Source organism: Sinocyclocheilus rhinocerous, unplaced genomic scaffold (genome assembly GCF_001515625.1).
Source record: "Sinocyclocheilus rhinocerous isolate Xijiao unplaced genomic scaffold, SAMN03320098_v1.1 scaffold2412, whole genome shotgun sequence".
Taxonomy (NCBI): domain Eukaryota; kingdom Metazoa; phylum Chordata; class Actinopteri; order Cypriniformes; family Cyprinidae; genus Sinocyclocheilus; species Sinocyclocheilus rhinocerous.
This window is the reverse complement of record NW_015663484.1, coordinates 86,917-107,890: the sequence shown is the minus strand read 5'-3', so window position 1 is coordinate 107,890 and position 20,974 is coordinate 86,917. Positions and strand designations below refer to the sequence as shown.

Genomic DNA, 20,974 nt, shown 5'->3' with positions numbered 1-20,974 from the left:
AGTCCTCTGCTCAATCTGACCTGTATTGCAGCCTGGGATTAAACCACATCAAGCTGGTTTCGTCTGGTCAGAGGACTGAGCCTGGTTTCTCTCAAGGTTTTTTTCTCCATTCCTTGCCACTGTTGATTTTGCTTGCTTAGTTGCGGACACAATTTCTGGCAACATTGTTGACTTGACTGCACCGACACTATTTGAAGAGAACTGAACTGAGCTGGATGATGACATCACTGAATCAACAATGAACTGACTTTAACTGATAAGCTGACTGTTTTCTATTGTCCTCCTGCATTATCAGCACACGTTTTTCCTGTTTAAAACTGCAAAGCTGCTTTGACACAATCTGTATTGTATAAAGCATTATATAAATAAAGGTGACTTGACTTGACTATGGTGAGAGGAAGCCTTACAACACTCCTCTGTAAAAGCAGTAGCCAAGGAGGCTAACAACTTGGCACTACTGCCTGGCTGAGCTGTAAGGATGGAGGCTCTGCATAACGACTCTCTAAAGCGAGAGGACTAACTAGGCCCTACACTCGGGACAACTTCCCAAGGAGGCTCACAGAGAGCCTAACCACTCTGAGCTGTTATCCCAGCTGAGATCTAGGAAACGGAAGCCTCAGCAGGACGTTCCTCTTAAAAGGCAGTTGATAAGGAGGCTCACAGAGAGTCTAGCAACTTATAGCCCCTAGCTGAGCTCACAGGACAGAGGCCTAGCATAACAACTCTCAAGCGAGAGGCGGCCTAGCTACATTCTACGGCTCTCAAGGAGGCCTAAGAGAGGGCCTAGCAACCAGGAGGAGCTCAGGGGAGCAGATGCCTTAACAGGACGACTTTCTATAGTGAAAGGAGGCCTAACAAATGCTTCCAACCCAGGAGTACCAAGGAGACTCACAGAGAACCTGCAACTCAGTATCACTGCCTAACCAAACTCTAAAAACAAAGGCCTCAGTATGACAACTCTCTAAAGCAACAGGAAGCCTAACTACGGTCAACACACAGGACAGATGCCAAGGAGGCTCACAGAGAGCCTAACCACTCAGAACTGCTATTCATGTGGAGCTCTGGGGAGCTGAGGCTTCAAAGAGACGGCTCTCATAGCGAGAGGAGGCTCTTAATTAAACCTCTTGAGTTCGTCGAATGCACCGGCGCGTTCAGTTGCATTTTTTTCCTGATAACGGTGAAAAGAACTGAAATGCTCCGTAATTTTTTGGTTGTATAGATAAGAGTAATACATCATTAGAATATGTAAAGAGTCTACTTTTATTTGTATACACTCACAATAACAACAAAACATTGTGCTTTTGTAAAATAAAGAAAATAAACAGGGTGCAATTCCTGCAGTCTCAGTCTCTGTGAACTTCTTTCTGAAATGTGTCAAAAGAAAAGAACCAAAATGCACTTGACACACAGACATGAGAAATATGCCTATAGAAAGCTTAAGGTGTCTACCTTTAAATGAATTAAGTCATATTGAAAACAACTATTCTCTGATAAAGTAATCTGCATGAAACCAAGGAGAGGTACAGTGTTTCCCGTCTGATCTCATTATCTGTAAAGTGGTCACACCCATGCGTAGCACACGCTATTCATACGGTAATCATCCATGTGACATGCTCAAACCTGAAAACAGCCCATCACCTCCATAAACAAAGCAGCAAGATTCATAATGTTCATCTAAGCTAATTTTCGTTTTTTGGAAGACGACAAACTGTGAGGAAAAAGCCTTGTGTTTAAGCCTTGTGATGCACGGCTTGATCCAGTGGAGGATATCATTGATCATTGAGTAAGTAATTTTTCATAGTTGTATTAGTTAACATGTTATTGTGACATAAACTTGTACACATTTTAATAGTTGGACTATTCCAGACTAAAATGTATGAAATTGAGTGAAATATTTTTGGAGTGAAATATTTTCACTGATGGGCCATTAGGAGAGGGGCCCTTTGTCTCTCAGGTGCTAACCACATAAATGTCACGAATGTCAGGGCATGTCAAAACTTCTCCAGGGCCCAAAAACACCTTCAGACCCCAGAGGGTTAACCAGGGAGCCACCAGAGAGCCTAACAACCTGACACAACCCTAATTCGAGCTCCAAGGAACGAGGCCTCAACATGACGACTCTCTAAAGCGAGAGAATCCCTAATTATGTCCTATTCAAGAATAGCTATCAAGGAGGCACACCTAGCACAACAGCAGAGGGGACGGATTTATTAATAATATAAGCCCCAACTCTCTCTGCATCTAATACGTTTGAATTAGATGTTCCACATTACTTAGTTTACTTAGCTCACATTTATCAGTATGAAATAATCAGAAACAACAGGAGGAATTCTGAAAGGGAAAGCACTTCCTGACAGATTCCTTCCATGCTCCGCCTACAATCCCCGTGATCGATGGCACCTAACCGCTCTGATGGCAGCAGAACCTGAACCGCGGGAAGCAGGCGCAAGAGTTAAACATCGGTGGAGCTTCTCACGGTGACCACATAACACAGCATGCATTCAAATATTTTGAGGAAACGTGCAAGAACAAATGATGTAAACCAGATTTTATGTACTCCCTTAATTTTTTATCAAAATCTTCTGTCATTTGTTAAGGTTCTAGAGGAAAAACAGCATAAAGTACCTGATTGGGGACTCTGGCCATTGGAGTAGGGTTGGTCTGGAAGGACTGATGAGATCTCTGCGGCCTACTCTGACACACAGAGGGGCGGAGCTGAGGGGCGGAGGCAAGATTTTCTTTTGCCCAATCATCAACCAGCTTGTGTAGGTCATCGGTGAAGGTACCGCTTTTGTTGTTGCTGTTGTTTGCTTGAGCCTGAACGAGCACCGTGATCGGCCGAGAGGATGAAGCAGGCATGGCTGCGGGAGGCAGGTTCTGATTGGATGCTGAAGTCACATGGGCAGCACTAGTACTGTGAGACCCTGAGAAAGAGATTGAGAAAGACCTCAAGCAACAACTCAGAGAATTCCCCTGAGGTCCTCTGTAACCAACCTGCTGCTCACTGACTGCTGATGTCATTCATCACGTTACACAGTGAAGTGTGGTTAATACAAATCCAGCCCTAATGAATAGATGCAATATTAGGTGTGTAAACATTTGCTTTGACAATGCGTTAAAGGGGTCATATGATGCGATTTCAATTGTTCCTTTCTCTTTTTTTTAACCTTAGACCGCATAAACACATTTCATTACACCAAATAATGTCCTTTTTAGCAGCATTATATGACCCCTTTAATAAAGTTTTTAATAAATGATGCACTATTCATACTTGGTGTTGGAGATTCATAATTATTTTCAACAATACGCTAAAAGCATAATTGTGACTGGAGAGGCAACTGAACATGCTCCTGCCAAAAGTAGGGTTGAGTATGTGGATGTGCCACCTTTTGACAACTGACAAAGAAGTCGTTTACAAAATAGCTTGGTGTTTGAATGGCATTACAATTCAGCTGAATTTTGGGGCCTGGACATAATGTACGAAAGGTTGTGATAAACTGTGAATATGCTCACGTCTAAAGAAATGACACAGCAGACTTCAGTTGTTTTTTTTATAAAATGGTTAATGCATAAAACAAATTTGCACCCTTAATGTTTTTTTTAATGGGTGAATCATGTTTTAGCCAGAACCACATCAGGTGCGCTTGAACTGAGATGGTGGATCTGATCGTATCCGTGTTTGTGTACTTGTGCACTTCTTGTTGAGTACTTGTTTCTAGCCTAAAATCAAGCAGCTGGATGATTACAGAACCAAAGAAATAACAAACACCCATACACATATGCACTTAAATGACCGGGAATACAGAAATCATAAAGGTTTCAGTAAGCACTTGACTGTATCGCACAGGTATCACCATGCACTAGAAAAAAATATTATTCAAATTAATATAAAGAATCAAAACGGTGACGCACATTTCACAATCTGCGGCTGCAAATGTTAAACACTTATCACACAAGTGATTGCTCATGCCAAAAAAAAAGAAATTAAAATGGCAAATAAAAAAAGAAAAAAGAAAGACAGAGGGACTAGGACCGAAGAAGAAAGGAGTGGGATAGTTACTACTGCTGCGCTCTTTCCCTAGACATAGCCGTTTCAGAGTGGACCCTACAAGAGCAAAACAGCACAGACAGAGGCGTTAGGGGGCGGGGAAAAGCACACGGCACAGCCCATTGGACAAGCTGCTGCACAAGAAAACACCGCGACCAATCAGTGAACAGATACAGAATCAGGTGCAGGGAGGCTTCATCTGTGATATCATGAGGTGTTGTGTTGGTGAGTGACCTGTTTGAATGGCTCCTGAGCTAAAAAGGCCTTCAAGCTTGGACTCTAAAGAAACTTCAACACTCTTGTTTGACTAAATGTCCAACTTTAAAAACCCCATGAAATGGTTAGATGAGCACAATGTTCGTTTGTTCTTTCCTGGCTTATTTCCTATTGAAACAGGGAGTTAGTTTGGGACAAACTGAAGACAGCTGAATTCACACTTGACTGCTTATGAATGAAAGCAATGTAGACTCTTCACATTCAGCTCTGGAGGACCTCTCACCACCATCTTCACCTTTGCTATCCAAGGCAAGATTGGAGGGTAAAGCTCATGGTTATCACCACTAATGCCAGCTGTCAGTTCAGTTGCTTCTGTTGTAACATTAGAAGGGGGACAAGTATTATTTATAATAAGGGACATTCTTATTGTATCGAGCAGTTTATTGGACAATAAACCATACAGGGCAGATGACCTCAGAGCTAACAGACATGGACTAAAATCCACAACATTGTAACTGATTTCATGGGGTCTGTAAAAGGCAGGACTACATAACTGAATCATTGCTGACAATCGCTTGTCATCATATTTGGTACGTGTTTGTGGCAGTGAGTGAAAATACTGAGCATGTAAGACTAAAACTGATCTTCTCCTAAGCCTCTACTTTTAGAAGCATCACCATTTAAAACCAACAACAAACATCTTGGATGCATTAGAAAAAAAAATATCCATCTCAGTAAGCACAGTTATTTACAAGTGACTATTGTAACCAGGATTTCCATTGAGCTTTAAAAATATCATACTGTATAAATAACATCTAACATTTAAACACAGGAATAGTATAAATAAACCTAATTGAAGCATTACTATTGAAACATGAATACTATTAAAAGTGCTGCATGCTACATTTTAAATTACAAAGGGGGGAAAAAAGAAAGAATTTTTCACACAATGAAGGTTAGAATAATGACCAAATCATATACTTTTGACAAGGAGGGAGACGAAGTATAAAAAGAAATGGGCTTCCTAATCATAGTTATGACGCATTGGTCATGTTCAATTCATGTTTTTGTCCAAAATGAACCCTCAAAATGAACAAAATACTACAAGCTGTAACAGAAACACAAGGTAAATATAATATGCTTCTTGAACCGCATCATATTATAATCATGCAGGTGACAGCCAGAGAACAAGAAGTGAGATAAAACAAAATTAAAAATACGGCCCTGATGTTCTCCACAGCAACCTGCTCGTGCCCGTGGCATGCTCATCTTCTGACTCCAAACATGACACCGCACCTCAATCATCGTCTCATTGGGATTTTACGTGGAATGAAAATGAAAGAAGGCACAGATATACAGACGATACAAAAGCTTTGGCAGACATCCATACACACTCTCTCTGCTTTCAGTTAAATGTTAAGAATGGCCATGTTTGAGGAAAGACAGCTCATGATATCGGTCAAAGCTACAGCCCAGCACAAAGCGTTTGTACAGAAGACAAACTGAAGGCCAGATGAGCAGACATCCAGCTCGTTCCACGAACACGATACACTGTGGCACAAATCTCAAAATGTTTTTTATGAGAGCTTCTGGATATACAGGATAAACTATTATCTAATCATTTAGATCTTTCTACATACAGTATGGAGGACAGCGAGGTAAATAATAAATTTTCTTGTGTAGTTTTGACTGCATTTGTCAAGCTTAACCATTCAACTTTGAAAGATAAATGATCAAACTAATATTTTCTTTCAATTTAAAGTAAATATAAGTTCATCAAAAACTACAAGCCGAAATTTGCTCCCAAACTAGGAGCTTTGCCCCCTACTGAGTGACAGCTTCATTTAGGATTTAGGAAGTCTGCAACCCTGCTACCTATGATTTAATTTGATGTATTTTATTTTATATTTATTATTATTATTTTTAAGCTGCATTTTAACTGTAGACTGTTCACATTTACTTTGACCTCATGAGGTTGACAATTACTATTTTACGGAATATTACGCACCTCGTTTCACTTTTTATGTTTCGGACCCTATTTTGTACCGTATTCATGGGAAGTGCCATCTGAAATGAAGATGGAAATGTAATGGCTGAAAATGCCTGATGATCACTGAATGAGTGTGTGCATGAGTAATGGATGTGAACATGACAGAAATGCAGTACAGAATAACCAAAGCAAAATTACGAAAGAAGAGCAGAAAGAAACAGGGCAAAGGGAATTATGGGTAATAGAAGAAAAGTAGAACAAATACAAACAGATGGACATAGACACGGGTCCACTGAGGAATCTAGTGCGTGGTTTGCTACTAGATTTATAGGTGATTCGCTCAGATGTTTGGTGGTAAACGGTCCAGCCTGTGGAGAAATGAATATAAGAGGGAGAGGGAGAGAGAGAGAGAGAGAGAGAGAGAAAGAGAGAGAGACAGGTGTAACAGCCGACACAGGTAGCGGTCAGATCAGTACCCCATCAACAAGCATCATATCAGCAACACGCCACAACACTGGTTAAGTGTCTCAGAAAACAGCGGTTAATGTAGATGTGGAAGTGTTGTTTCTAACAATGGGAATGCTTTTCTGCAGTCTATATAACAGTCCTCTTATGCATCACTAGACATTTTCACACATGAAATCTATATACGGGCAAAGAACTGTAAAATTGCCATACAGTATTAACCATTCACTCCAAGAAGATTAGCTGGTTTTACTTGTAACTACACCATTATGCTACTATGTCTTCTAGGGGTGGGTGATAAGACCAAAATCTTATTTCACAGTATGAGAAATTTTATTTCACGATAACGATATATATATTTTACGATATATATATTTTTTGTTATTAAAAATAAGAAAAAGCAGCAAATTATTTAACATGTAGTAAGACATTTTTGCAGAAATTGAATGAAGTGTATAAATAAAACACTGCAAAGTCTTCACTGTATCAATCAAACATGAACTGATTCTTATTAAAGATCCAAAAGTGATTCAGTCAAGTGCAGTGAGTGATTAACATTAATAATGACAGACAGCAGCAGGTAAATTAGACTGCTGTCACTTTAAGACAGACTGCATGGATCCACTATACTGAAACACATCCGGTTTTCACCCAGCTGTTTACATTTATTTAATACATAACCGACTGTGTTTATGTGAATACTGCACACGACGGGCATTTTGACATAATTGTGTGCGTATTTGACCATTCAAGCACGAAAGAGATCTGTTTTCGCGACCGCATGCTGTCTGAGAGAGGCTTTCAGTGCGCGCGCTTCGGCTGCCTGTCAGTCAGCGTGAGCAGCGGATTGAGTTCTTTTTCACTGCTTATTGCACTTAATAACTTTATTAAACATAATGCAAGTCCCAAATTCGCGATCGCATGCTGTCTGAGAGAGGCGCTTTCTGAGTGTGTGCTTTGTGTGTCAGTCAGTGCGAGCACCACATTGCACTTGTTGTTGTTGTTGTTGTTAACTCTATCAAGTGCATCCCACTCTTTATTTTCTCATTCATGCATGTTTCCTCATCACTCCAAGGTGTATATAACTTTTAAGCAGTACTGTGTTACGCAGATATATTTGCATACCGCCTAACGATAGACACTTTATTCCGTGGTAACGATATATACTGTCATACCGCCCAGCCCTAATGTCTTCTGATGCAAATATTTAATTTTACTACAGTAGATATATTACCTTTTTTTCCTGTCACTTCACTGCTCAGTCCCTAGTAAAGTGTTGGGGTCAGCATGTTACGATGCATCAGTAACTGACATTCCAAGTGTGTCTGAAGCCCATATTGAATTTGGCTGGCCTATTTTGTGCAGTGTTTTTCTCCATTGGAGTTTACATTTGAAGAACTGTGCCCAAGCCCAGAAGCTTACGATAAAATGTCTTTTGGTTAGGATGATGCTTTTCCTACTGCCACTTCGTGGGGTGTTTGGCAGCAGACCGATTGACGTTGCCAGGAAAAAAAGTGGTCAGGAAGCCTGGCCAGTGTCTTTTTTCTTAGCTTTGGGAAACGGCGACGTGTGTCACGGATGAATTAAAGCAGGCAGGATGCAGCCCAGCCAGAAGTGCAGTCTAAGTTCAACAAATGCCATAGTGTGCATCGGCCTTGCAGGATCACAAACACACAACCTCAAAGCTATCTCTGACATGATGGAGCAGGGGTATGTTGAAATGCCTGTTTGAAGAGATGCTTATTTCTTGTATCTCTCACCATCTTCAGCCCCATCTTTGAAGTGGTGTTGTCTAAGTGGCCTACTTTGTTGTCTAAGCCCTGCAGGACTACACCAGCCCTGAACAATAATATGGCTGCCGGTCAAGTGGGAGCGGCATTGCATACAATGGTGGTATTGCAGGCGTACCAAGCTGATGACCTTAAAGATATGGATGAAATTTCTTGCTTGACTCCCGAGACAGTCAAAGAGCTCAGTTGAACAACTGAATTAGCGCGTTAAGTCAATAAGCATTTGGCTCGCACAATCCGTCGTTCTATGAGAGGCGACCGAGAGACAACTGTGGTTCAACCTCACAGATATCCATGAGAAACAGAAATCGGTTGGGTGCTCCTGTTGCTTAGTTGAGGCATTTCGCAGACACAGTGAATGCTGTTGTCGTTAAGTTTCCCACAGCAAAGAAACAATCTACTGCTTTTCAGCAAACGATTCCCCGCGGGTTCAAGAGCCTGTGGCGCCTGTGCGACGATACTGTTCCAGCTCTCTGCAGTTTCCTCAAGAGGAGCCGAGAAGCAGCCAGGTAGTCTGGACTCCCCCTAAAAAGGACTGGGGTCAGTGGCCTTGCTCAACAGCCAATTTGTGCTTCCTTGACCTACTGTGCCAAAGGGCTCATCCTGCGTCAAACCATTAAAGCCTAATTGCTTTTCTCCTCACTGCCCTTGAGATTCTGTTCTGCCAGTTTCTCTGCGTTTTCCATCTTGGCGAACAGCAGATCAACAGCTCCTCACTCATATTCTGTGCAACAACGCCTTCAGAGCACAGGACTCTCGCCTCGAGTCACATGTTTACAATGATTCTCCTGTTTTGTGACAGGTTTTTGGGAAGGCCTGCAACAGATAGAGAGGTATTCTATACCCCTCCTATCTCATGGCTTTCACTATTCTGTGCACTGTCAGACAAAAACTTCGGCTTCCATAGAAAAGGGGTATACCATCCTGCCTGCCTCATCACAATGTCAGGTGTGTCCTGATGGTTCAGATTTTTTTTGCGGGAGCCATAGATGAAATGTGTCCATCGCAGAGGGAATCTAATTTCTACAGCAGTTTTTCCTAGTGCTGTCCAACAGCGGTTTGATTCCAATCCTAGACCTGCATCTACTGAACTTTACTATCAGAAAGTGCAGTTTCAGAATGTTAACACAGATGCACTGAAACACAGGAAAGCAACTCCAGGGCAAACATGCTTTGAATTACCTTGACGATTGGCTGATTTTGACAAGGCTGTTCTCAATCACCAACAGAAGCTGGGTCTGAAAATAAACCTTCAGAAGAGCGTTTTGTTGTCGGGGAAACAGACTGCTTTTCTGGGAGTAGATCTGAATTCATACACAATGTGCAAATGAGACTGTCTATTGCTCATGTCCATTCGTTTCGCCTTTGTCCGAATCAATTCGGACAATTCCTGTATTCCTGCAAGTCTGTTTTGCAGACTTCTGGGTCTCCTGTCCGTGGCCTCACCGATGGTAGCACTGGGTCTATCCCACATGAGGCTGTTTCAGTGGTGGGTCAACAGCTGAGGAGTTTGTCCCGGTTGGCATCCTCACTGCACTAAAGGGGTTACATGCAAATACTATTGGACCCTGTTAACTCGGAAACATCCCCGGTTGTTGACTCTGGTGGTACCTTTGGGGTGGATTCTGTCAACACAAGAATTATGACAAAAGCCTTGTCAGTAGTCAACAAAGGTCCCCAGTTTATGAAGGTGTGCCGAGTCTGAAAGGGCTATCATCACATGCGGTACATAAATGGGGATGATGCCGCTATGCCTACTTTTGAGCCATTTCCTTCTGAACAATTGAAGCTGTCATGTGGGGGTCTGTAACATGTAGTTTCTTACATAAATCACCAGGGATTTTCTTCAGTAACTTTCTTATTTTTGGGGCTTTTGCATAGAGGTGACTGGAAATGAAATCATGAAATGACATGAGCCGGATTCAAACTTAGGTTGCTGCATAAGCACCACTGCAACAGAGTATGTGCCGTTTGTGCCACATTTCTGGCACAAAGCATTCATATTACAGATTTGTTTACACATGACATAAATACAGAACTTTTGTGGCAATGACCCAACTCCTTGAAATACAGAAGATCAATTGCTTTTCTGCTCACACATGACCTCTAGATAGAGATATTTATGGCAATAACTGAACGTGTGAAAATGTCTACTGATCCAAAAGAATGATGTTTCAGACATAGTATGAGCATCATGCAATCCTTTTAACTTTCTTAGCTGTACATGAAATCATGTCATGTGACTGAGCCGCCATTTAAATGTCACATTATGCCTGACTCCATTTAAACGAAGTAAATGAGTGGAGCGCCCATGAGAGACTGTGAAAGTTGGCAATAATCCCATGCGTGTGAGTGGGAAATGTGACAAAAAAAGACAGGAGAAAGACATGATAATCTAGAACAGGGGTTTTCAACCTGTGGGGCGCGCCTGTCAAGGGGGGCACGAGCATCAGTTAATTCAGAGACGTTCCCTTGAGAATTTATGAATATGAGTTAACAAATCTTTAGCCATCCACTAGGGGGCAATCTGACTCCCACTGCTAGTCGACAGTTAGAGCAGAGTTGGCTCGAGTATCAGTCATGCTCAGTGTTGCCAAGTCCGCGGTTTTCCCGCAGAATTGGGCTACTTTAACACTTGCCGCGTTTTGTAGTTTTGGGCTAGTTTTGAGTAGCAATTAGACGGGTTTTGTTGTGAAAACCTGGCAACCCTGTGTTCGCTGCTTTAATAGCTTTAATGGATATTTGCTTTTATGTTAATGTTAATAAAGTAATTCGGTGTGACTACAGTAATACTGGGGGGTGTTGGATGTTGGGGGGGCGTGAGTGAAATTAGACAAACTTGGGGGGGGCGCATGTCCTAAAAGGTTGAAAACCCCTGATCTAGAACATGAGAACACTGCATCCGAGCCAGGCGACATGCGTATCAAGCAATAAATCATATGGTTTGGTTTCTATGTGTGTTGATTAGGGAAGCTCCAAACACTAAAGTCTTGCTTCACATAATTGCATCAGTTATCAAATATGATGTGATTGGCCGTGATTGTGTTACTACATGATGCATTTTGCTTTCAACGAGGACAGTGGACGTTAAGACATTTGTTTAACTGTGGCTGCTTAGGGCAGCGGCAGATGCATTTACAGCAAATATGTACAGCAGCATATGCTTGACAGGCTATTGTAGACAACAGCCGTGTGAGTGTGTTCACCTTGTCGGGGTGCTGTGTGTGTGGTGGGGCCGTAGATGTTGTCAGAGGACAGAGAGCCCTTGAGCGAGCAGGGCTGCTGAGTCTGGACCGGCTCCAGTGGTTCTGACACGGGGCTCAGCGTGGCTGTGCTGGATCCCACTGAGCTGTTACCCAGATCCGAGCTCTTGACCGGAGACCCCGACACACTGGAGCACGTCTCAGCTACAGGAGAACACAGAGGGTTGACGGTGACGATCTGGGTTTTTATAGTGTGATTTGCTCAGAAAATCCAACTTTCGTTTTGGTGGATAAAAAGTGGAAAAGAATTTAGACAAATTAAAATACAAAGCTGCACAGGTTGCACGCAACTGGAGTAGACTGCATATCTGAAAACGTTATTATTTAAAATATAATTATTTGTACAATTATTCATATAATTACTTTGCCAAGCCAACACACTGATCTACTATTTAAAGGGGATATCAGATGACCATTTTCCACAAGTTGGTGTGATTCTTTAGGGTCTTCATGAACTGTCTGCAACATACTTTGGTTAAAATTCCTCAGTGGTCGTGTAAAACAAAACCCTTTTTACTTTGTCAAAAACAGCTCTGTTCACAGCGAGCCATTTCAGTGCATTTCTCTTTAAATGATAATGAGCCACTGCTCACCCCTCTCTTCCGCTTTTGGTGTATTTGGTGGTGCGTTACCATCAAAAACAAAACTAATGCACTGCGTCCTCAGTGGTTCTGATGCCGGGAGAAAATGAAGACTCTTATGTTCACTTTTACATCCAACTACAAAACACCTGCATTGCTTATGAGTCATTGCTGTTGCTGCAGCTGCTCGAGAGCGGAGAAAATGGGGAACAGCGTACAACAGGCTGAGGGTGAAGATATGCTAATACAGGACAGTCTGTCAGTGGTCGTGGGCGGGGCTTGAGCAATATGACGTCATACCGCTAAGAAAATCAAAACAATTTGATTATTGAGACTGTTCAGGTTTTTTGGGGATTATACAAAAGTAGTGAATGGATTTTTATCATTGTAGGGTGGTTGTGTTCACACACTGCTAAGACACATTTATATGCAAATCACCATGTAAAAGTCCCCTTTAAGCTTCTTCCGAGACCAAATTTCTAACAGTATCTTATCCTAGAACTTGGTACAGATGTTCAGGCTGTTCTAACTCAGAATACCATATCTTTTCTAACTGATCTAACTTAGAGAATTCCCATAAAAGACTTGCAATCAGGTCCAAACCTCCACTGAGGAGGAAAAAACCTTCATACATTAACTTTTAAAGAATATTATTATACACATATCATTGGGGAAAGGTGTACTATAACTTTAAGAAAATCAAACGTACAATAAAATATGCACTGTGGTGCTAAGTTTTGCAGACCAAACCTGTAATTTTTTTTTTTAGATATTAGTTACATTTAAAATGCACTCAATTTACATTAAATGTAAATTATGCAGAAGCCAGATAGCATTCTGTCGACCATGTTCCTCAGGGGTCCAAAATATAGCGAGACCAGCCCTTCTGTCATTTTAAAGCAGGCTCTCCGGCTAGGGCTGAAACTATTAGTCGACATTATCGACAACGTCGACAATAAAAAATTGGCGACAAATTTTTGTTTTCGAGTAGTCGTTTGATCTCATATGACCTAATGTAAGAGCCTGCAATAACGCGGTTTCACCAGTGTGGCGCTGTAGCACAAGACTGTAATTCAGCTCTCCTGATGCAAATCAGGTAATTGCAGCACTTCAGAGCAAACACAGACAAACCAATAGGTTACTTGTGTAACCCCGGTTCTCTGATAGCACTAAGTGAGGTGTCTCACTATGGGATACGCCCCTTCCGCGTATTCCTCAGAAGCCCAATTCCATTATGCCAGCCCCAATAGGCTGGCAGACATGACGTTGCGTCAGGGAGTGGCTTCCTCCCCTCGGTATATAAGGAGCAACGCAACGTCATTACGACATTCTCACTTAAAGCTATCAGAGAACTGGGGTTACGCAAGTAACCTATTGTTCTCTTTCAAGCATACGTTTCGGTGTCTCACTATGGGATATCCTAACTCCCGTTTTGCCAGATAGCCTGTCTCAAAGTCTCCGGCCAACCAAAGAAACTATTATAGGGCTGGTTAAGTCAACACTCAAGATTCAACGCTCAATGCTGCATGTGCAAACGTTTGAGCTGTAACATCCAGTTTATAGAACCTTGCAAATGTGTGTGGTGAGGACCAACTCGCCGCTTCACAGATATCTTGTAACGTGACCCCTTTAAAGAGAGCCCATGACGTCGATATTCCTCTCGTTGAGTGAGCACGTAAACCAGACGGAGGCGTAAGACCCTTACTGGAATATGCAAGAGAAATTGCCTCCACTATCCAGTGGGATAAACACTGTTTAGTAATCGGCTTTCCCGTACGCGGTTTCGCCCAAGACACAAACAGCTGATCACTCTCTCTGAACCCTTTAGTTCTCTCCATGTAAATACTTAAAGCACGCACCGGACATAACGTATTCAGCCTTTGCTGTTCTGCTGAAGCAAAAGGCGGTGGGTTAAAGGCTCTTAACTCGAGAGGAATAATAGAATTGACCACCTTGGGCATAAAGGCAGGATTAGGTTTCAAAAGCGCCCCTGCGTCCCCTGCTATAAATTGCATACACGATGAATGCACCGAGAGTGCGTGAATTTCACTTACGCGCTTCGCTGAAGCCAAAGCTAACAGCAGCGTCGTCTTAAACGACAATAATTTCAGGTCAGCCTTGTCCAGTGGCTCAAATGGAGTCACAGAAAGTGCATCAAGAACCAGAACCAGATCCCATGAATGAGAAATCGGTTTTGAGAGTGGTAAAGCACGACGTGCGCCCTTCATAAACCGGCATACCAAAGGATGCTGCCCAACAGTTTTGTTATCAAAACCTGGCAGATATCGCGGCCAGAAACACCTTTATGGTTGAGAACGCTTTACCCTGATCTATCAGATCCTGCAGAAAAGATAGAACAACTGCCACCGAACACTGAAAGGGAATTACTTGTCTAGCCGCGCACCAATGCTCAAACACGCCCCATTTACATTCATAGAGTGACCGAGTGGACAGGGCCCTAGAATTCTGTATAGTTCTGATGACACTGTCTGGTCTCCTCACTCTGTGAAGGGTTGGGGATATCAACGCTATCGGTGGGAACGCATACAGGAGAGTGCGAGGCCACTCGTGCGCCAGTGCGTCTATTCCCAGAGGCACGCTCTGATCTTTCAGAGAGAAGAACAGAGGGCATTGAGCATTGTCCTGCTACGCGAACAGATCCACTATCGCTCTGCCGTATATGCTCCAAATTTGACCGACCACTTCCGTGTTCAGCTTCCACTCTCCATAAAGGGGCTTTCCCCTGGACAGCAGATCTGCACCCCGGTTCATGATCCCTTGTACGTGCGTCGCCCTCAGGGATAAAAGACTGGCATTGCTCCACAAAATCAGTTTGCGTGCCAACATGTGTAAGGGGAGTGATCTGAGACCTCCCTGCCTGTTTATGTAAGCCACAATTGTAGTGTTGTCAGTTCTCACAAGAACATGATGTCCTTTCAGAAAAGGAAGAAAATGCTTCAATGTTAGAAAGACAGCCAGTTATGACCTTCCTGGCCTGGACAACGCCCATAGGTACCCCTTGCACCAGAAAGCACGGGCGTTGCCAGTGACGCAGTGCCAAGACAGCCACTGATGTCACTCTTACTCTCCTCCGGGAGTGCCGTAATGGGTCCAGTCTCAGAGAGGCTACCCAGCATTGAAACTCTCTCATAAATAGTCTGCCTAGGGGAATGACTATTAGAGCTGAGGCCATCAGACCTAATAGTCTGAGGCATGTGCTAAAAGAAACACTGTTCCCTTTCCGAAATTCGGCCAGGCATTGTGTAAATTTTATTACCCTCTCCACTGACAGTCGCGCTCTGAATATCACTGAGTCCAGTAACAACCCCAGATACGTTATTGACTGTCTGGGAACTAAAACACTCTTTTCGGTGTTTAATTTTAATCCCAGTTTCTATAGATGTTCTAGGAGCATGGCTGTGTGATCTCTTGCTTTGTGCTCCGATTGAGCTGTCACCAGCCAGTCATCTATGTAGGTAGCGAGACGAATGCCTTTCTCCCTGAGCGGAGTTAGGGCCGCTTCTGTACATTTCACGAATACCCCCGGGCTGAGGGACAGGTCGAAGGGAAGGACTAGATATTCGTATGCCACGCCAAGGAATGCAAACCTCCGAAATTTCCTGTGGGGTGGATATATTCTTATGTGAAAATATGCATCCTTCAGGTCGATTGAGGTAAACCAATCGCCTGGGCGCACCAATTTCAGAAGTATAGAATGGGTGAGCATTCTGAACTTGTACTTCCTTAGGTATTTGTTCAGTGCACGAAGATCTAATATGGGACGGAGAGCTCGAGTCCCTTTTTGCAACATTTTTTGGGGCATTATGTTTTGCAACATTTGTTGGGTAAACGGTGAAAACTTTATTGAACTTTGAGCATGTAAAGTGCTTGTGACTAGTGGGTGGGTGTGCACCACTGCATCGTCTCTCGTTCTATTCACTGCTCTGCATCCCCTGGCACAACTTGGCTCTGATTTCCCCACAGAACATCCGTAAACATCTGAACTTGCTTTCTGCTGAACGCTGAACAACTGAGGGTCGGGGACTAGCGAACGGGGGGTGGGCTATGAGCCCCCTTCCCTCAGGAAAACCCCTTCAAACGGCCTTTTTCTTCCTCCTCATCACCTGGGTAGAATGAGGAGCCGGCTGGTCCGTCTGAGCTGTTGCGGGCGGATAATTTTTCCTGGTCCAGGCGGGTTTCTGCTCTGCTGCGCCGCTCTGACCTGCCGCTGCATTCACACGCGGTCTCTGTCGCTTAGGAATGCGAAAGCTGGGGGGTGGGCGAGCTGTAGCCTGCGCGAAGGTCTGCCAAGGAGGTGGAGGAGGCGCAGTCTGCGTCCTCCTTGGCATGCAGAGCTGCAAGGCCTCGTCATCCCTTTTCTTCTCCTCGCATCTCTTTAGCATCCATGTCAGCGCTGAGACGAAAATGCCTTCTGCGACGACCGGTGCATCTAAAATGGCTTCCTTTTCCCTATCGGAGAGATTAGCCAAATTAAGCCATTCTCCTAAATGACCATTGTGGCCATGGCCTTGCCCACAGTCTGAACGGCACATCTCTGAAGACGGAGCGAGAGATCTGTGATGATACAGATTTCCTCCCACTGTGCCTGACTTGGCGTGGCAGACACCTCGTCTTGCAGCTCCGGCTGGTATGCGGTGAGCAGAGAGATGGCTTTCATGGCCCGGTCTGAGAGCAGACGTCATTGCAGAGATCAAAGCTTGATCTAGCTCAGGACTGTTTTGATTATCATAACCCTATAAGCTATTTTAAGAGATTATGTTGTGAATATTAGTTTATAAAATAAAAACGTCTTATCACTTAACTTGTGTGCCAAATATATTTATTTGTATAAATTAATTGTATAACTGTAATTACATAATATGACTTTCAAAAGCTGAAGTGATTACCTTAATTTATTTGTTAGAATATGTATAACTCAATATTTTAACTAATTGCAAAAGCTGAATAATCAATAAATGTCTACTGATTAATCAGCGAAATAATCGATGAATCATTCTAATAATCGTTAGATTAATCGATTATCAAAATTATTGTTTGTTGCAGCCCTAACTCCGGCCCACACAGACTTTCGCATACATACTAGAGCTGTTGCTTCGGTTGTTCCTAAGCTGTTGCACCATGGGATTGAGCAGTCGGCTTCCCTTCAGCTTGTGTTTGGAGGCTCTGCGGCGGCGGCCTGTAGGCGGCACTGCATGCAAGAAGCCCATGCTGGGAGGAACCGGTCGACCTAACCGAGAATACAACTGTTCGATCTCTCCTCTCTGATGAGCCTGAAGCTCGGAGATCTCCTTCATGTGCCTGCAGACATCAAACATTGTGTTACGGTTTTCATTCTCTTATTTAGCGAAAAGTGTATTACCTGTGTTAAGAAATGAAGGAGGGTGAGTGGCGGTAAATGAGGCCTTTGTGAGGCAGTTTTCGCTGAAACGCTTTGAGCTTTACTCACTTCTCTCTCAGCTTTTGCAGCTCTCGTTTCATATCAGTGTCCTCAAATTCAGAGTCGTTATCACTGCTGACGTAAGCGGAGTGGGCGTGGCCGCTAACTGAGGGGGCGTGTCCGTTCACCAGAGGACAAGGGGGCGAGTCGGAGCTTTGGACACTGCTGCTGTGACCCGAGTGCCGGAGGAAAGCCACCGCCCGCTTCATGAAGTCCCCGCCGCTGCACTCTGACGGGCCAGGAGCTGGAGAAGTGGGCTTAACAGACAGAATCTCGCTCTGACCCTCCTCTCCTGTGTCAGAGGACAGGTACTGCGCTGTCCCATCCGCTGACAGCAAGCTCTGAGCGCAAGGCATTGTGGGTCTGGCCTCTGGAAAGGAAGTAGTTGTGTCCTGAAAAAACAAATGCAAATGAATGACAATGTCAGACAAAAGAACAAAATGTATGCAAATACAAAAAATAAATACTTAAAATCAAGTAAATAGTTAAATAAATAAAACATTTTAATTGATGGATTCTGTGTTTGGAATGGAATACTGTACAGTATGTGAAACATTAACATTTCAAAAAGTAGTGTGCAACATTGCTGTCACATGACCTCATCATGTTACATGTTTAATTCAGTGGGTCTTAACTTCTGACAGTCTGATCAAATAATGAGTCAGGAAAGAAATGTTGAATCATGACGGTCATTCCTCTCATGTCACACTGGAAATGAAAGGTCAAGTGTACACTACACATTTTGACAAAAACATATGTGGGTTACACTGGTGTTACTGTGCATAACATACTGGTATACAGTATGCTATTTCAGACGAACCCTGCGCTTCAGACAAACCTGATATAAGTCAGGAGGTGCTGAGTAACGGTTGCTTTGTGACTTTGATGTGGATCTGTGTCTGTTCTCAGTTACAGGAACAGACTCAAAATCAATCACATGATCTCCTCCACCATCATGAGAAGACACATCTGAATCTGTCGGCTCAATCTACAGGACACAGAACGCTATCAGACTGTGACCTGTCATTTCAGAGAAGCACATTATATAATTTATATATTTTTAAAAAAATCACTGGTAACCTGGACGTTGCTCTTAGAGGTGTGTGTAGCAGAAGCGGCCCCGGAGTCTTTTCTGGTCAGAAGTCTTTTGAAGGCTGATCACCATTTGGAAAAATAGAAAAGAAAGAGACGCACAACAATAACACAGCTGTCAATTGTGACAATTCTTTGCAGTCTGCAGTATATGTATATATCCAGAATCTAGATTAGCATGCTTATACACACACTTACGGGCAACAGCAGAATCACTCAAGGTCCCGAGACTGTCAGACCTCTCTGGAATCTGAGGCTACAAGAAACAAAGACAACGTTAAAGAAAACCTGAGAATTATGGTATAACATAAAAATCATTTTTCCCACAGAACTAACATCAACAAACTAAAAAAAACAGCATCCAAGACCTAAAACCTGCACAACTCACAAATAGCTATTTAAAGCCACATTTTTTTTTAGATAACATCAACTGTATTTATTTAGCAAATAATGTTGTCCAAAGCAAATAAAAATTGAGGTTTATACAAACACAAGTGATTCAGGGTGATTTTATTCTGCCATTATGAAATATTTTTAGGTGCTTCTGCACTGCACTGTGCCGTCCAGCAAAATTAATGAAAATGGATGGGTTGGGATATAACTATTTCTTCAGAGAAAAACCAGATTGAAGGTAACCGGTTGACAGTTGTACAGTCTATTTGGCCATTTCTACTCCTCTGGTGCTAATAAACAGAACTATATTTCTACAAATATCCAGTTTTCAACAATCAATTGTTCACTACAGAAAATCAAGTGTAACAGGTTTTAACACACAAAACATAAGATAATGTTACTAAAAAACAAGGAAAAAATACATTTATTTTAATGATGGTAACAGGATTGATGTATAAAAACTGGTTATTATTCAGAACTGGTTCCATTAAAAAGACTAAAGATTTCTTCTGAATTTCATCTGAAATCTTCCGCAAAGTGGATTCCACTATTTGACGGTGCTATGCCACTACTGAATCTACCACACCGTGGTAAAAATGATTTTTCTGAGTTGTGAGTTTGCAGTCTGACTTGAATGAGATGATGTAAGAAAAGAGTAGGATAAAGACAACAAGACGACAAGACATCTTTTGCGCCTTTCCTGCTAGTTGCACATAACACACAATACATGTGACCAGTGTGGGCAGATTCATTAACGAATGAATCGTGACTTATGAATGAACTGCTCCTATGAGCCTATTCTCTTGATAAATCTGTCAAAAAGTCTCATGAATCAGCACTAATAACTTGATTCAGTTAAATAACTGAACTGACTAGAGCACAGTTACCGTCACGTCCAACTCAAAAGAAGTATGTATCAAAATAATGTATCCGAGACTTCAGAGCAAATCAGTGTAGTAACTAAAAATGTGTTACTAAAATCAAGATTTGTTGACCCTTGAATATTTTAGCAATTATTCTTAACAAAACATCCTGACAGCTCATTGTTTGTGAATGTGAGGAGGACTGACTGTACCAGTTTTTCTGCATTCCTTACGGCTCCATCACTGCCCTGGCTGTCGGACAGCGGAGGTGATCCGGGCGGCTCGGAGGTGGAGCTCGCGGTTTGCGAGGGGTGGTACTCTTGGTACAAAAGGTTTCGCAGTTTCTCATCCAGAGTCTTTATGGTTCTGTCTGCAAACTCCAGCCTGGGCGGCCCTTCCCCGTCTGATTCGCCCGGCTGCACCTGCGGGGCGTTCTGGGGCTGATGGGTGGGGCTCTGAGGCTGATGGGTGGGGCTCTGGGGCTGATGGGTGGGGCTCTGAGGCTGTGATTGGCCGCTGCTGACCAAAGCCTGTGGAGCGGGCGTGGAAAAGGGCTGAAGCAGCACCACGGGCGGGGTCTGGGTCTGGCTGACGGGCGGCTCCACGCCGTGGCTGCTGCTGCAAGCGACCGGCTGCTGAGGGACCTCCGCCGCTTTCTGAGCAGAGACGTCCAGTGAAACGGGAGGCACAATGGGGCAGCATGGGATGTCAGGAACCACAGCTGCGCAGGCAGCCTGAGGGCCCACGGCCGACGGAGCAACCTCAGAGAGGGACGCCTGTGGCACCGATGGCCGTTTCTGCAGAGGTTTGGCTCT

General features: G+C 43.2%; 1 protein-coding gene across 1 annotated transcript in view; it reads right to left on the bottom strand.

The window, feature by feature from the left end:
• The window catches only part of LOC107728805 (serine/threonine-protein kinase WNK2), a 79,671-nt gene that overhangs the window by 2,629 nt on the left and 56,068 nt on the right, over window positions 1-20,974 (bottom strand). The window contains exons 19-28 of the mRNA XM_016539079.1: window positions 20,372-20,641; window positions 19,102-19,159; window positions 18,892-18,965; window positions 18,650-18,799; window positions 17,821-18,203; window positions 17,455-17,672; window positions 11,716-11,916; window positions 6,524-6,622; window positions 4,061-4,105; window positions 2,626-2,924 (exon numbers count right to left, since the gene is read on the bottom strand). Of these exons, the coding sequence (XP_016394565.1) occupies window positions 2,626-2,924; window positions 4,061-4,105; window positions 6,524-6,622; window positions 11,716-11,916; window positions 17,455-17,672; window positions 17,821-18,203; window positions 18,650-18,799; window positions 18,892-18,965; window positions 19,102-19,159; window positions 20,372-20,641 (1,797 nt within the window). The remainder of the gene's footprint in view (window positions 1-2,625; window positions 2,925-4,060; window positions 4,106-6,523; window positions 6,623-11,715; window positions 11,917-17,454; window positions 17,673-17,820; window positions 18,204-18,649; window positions 18,800-18,891; window positions 18,966-19,101; window positions 19,160-20,371; window positions 20,642-20,974) is intronic.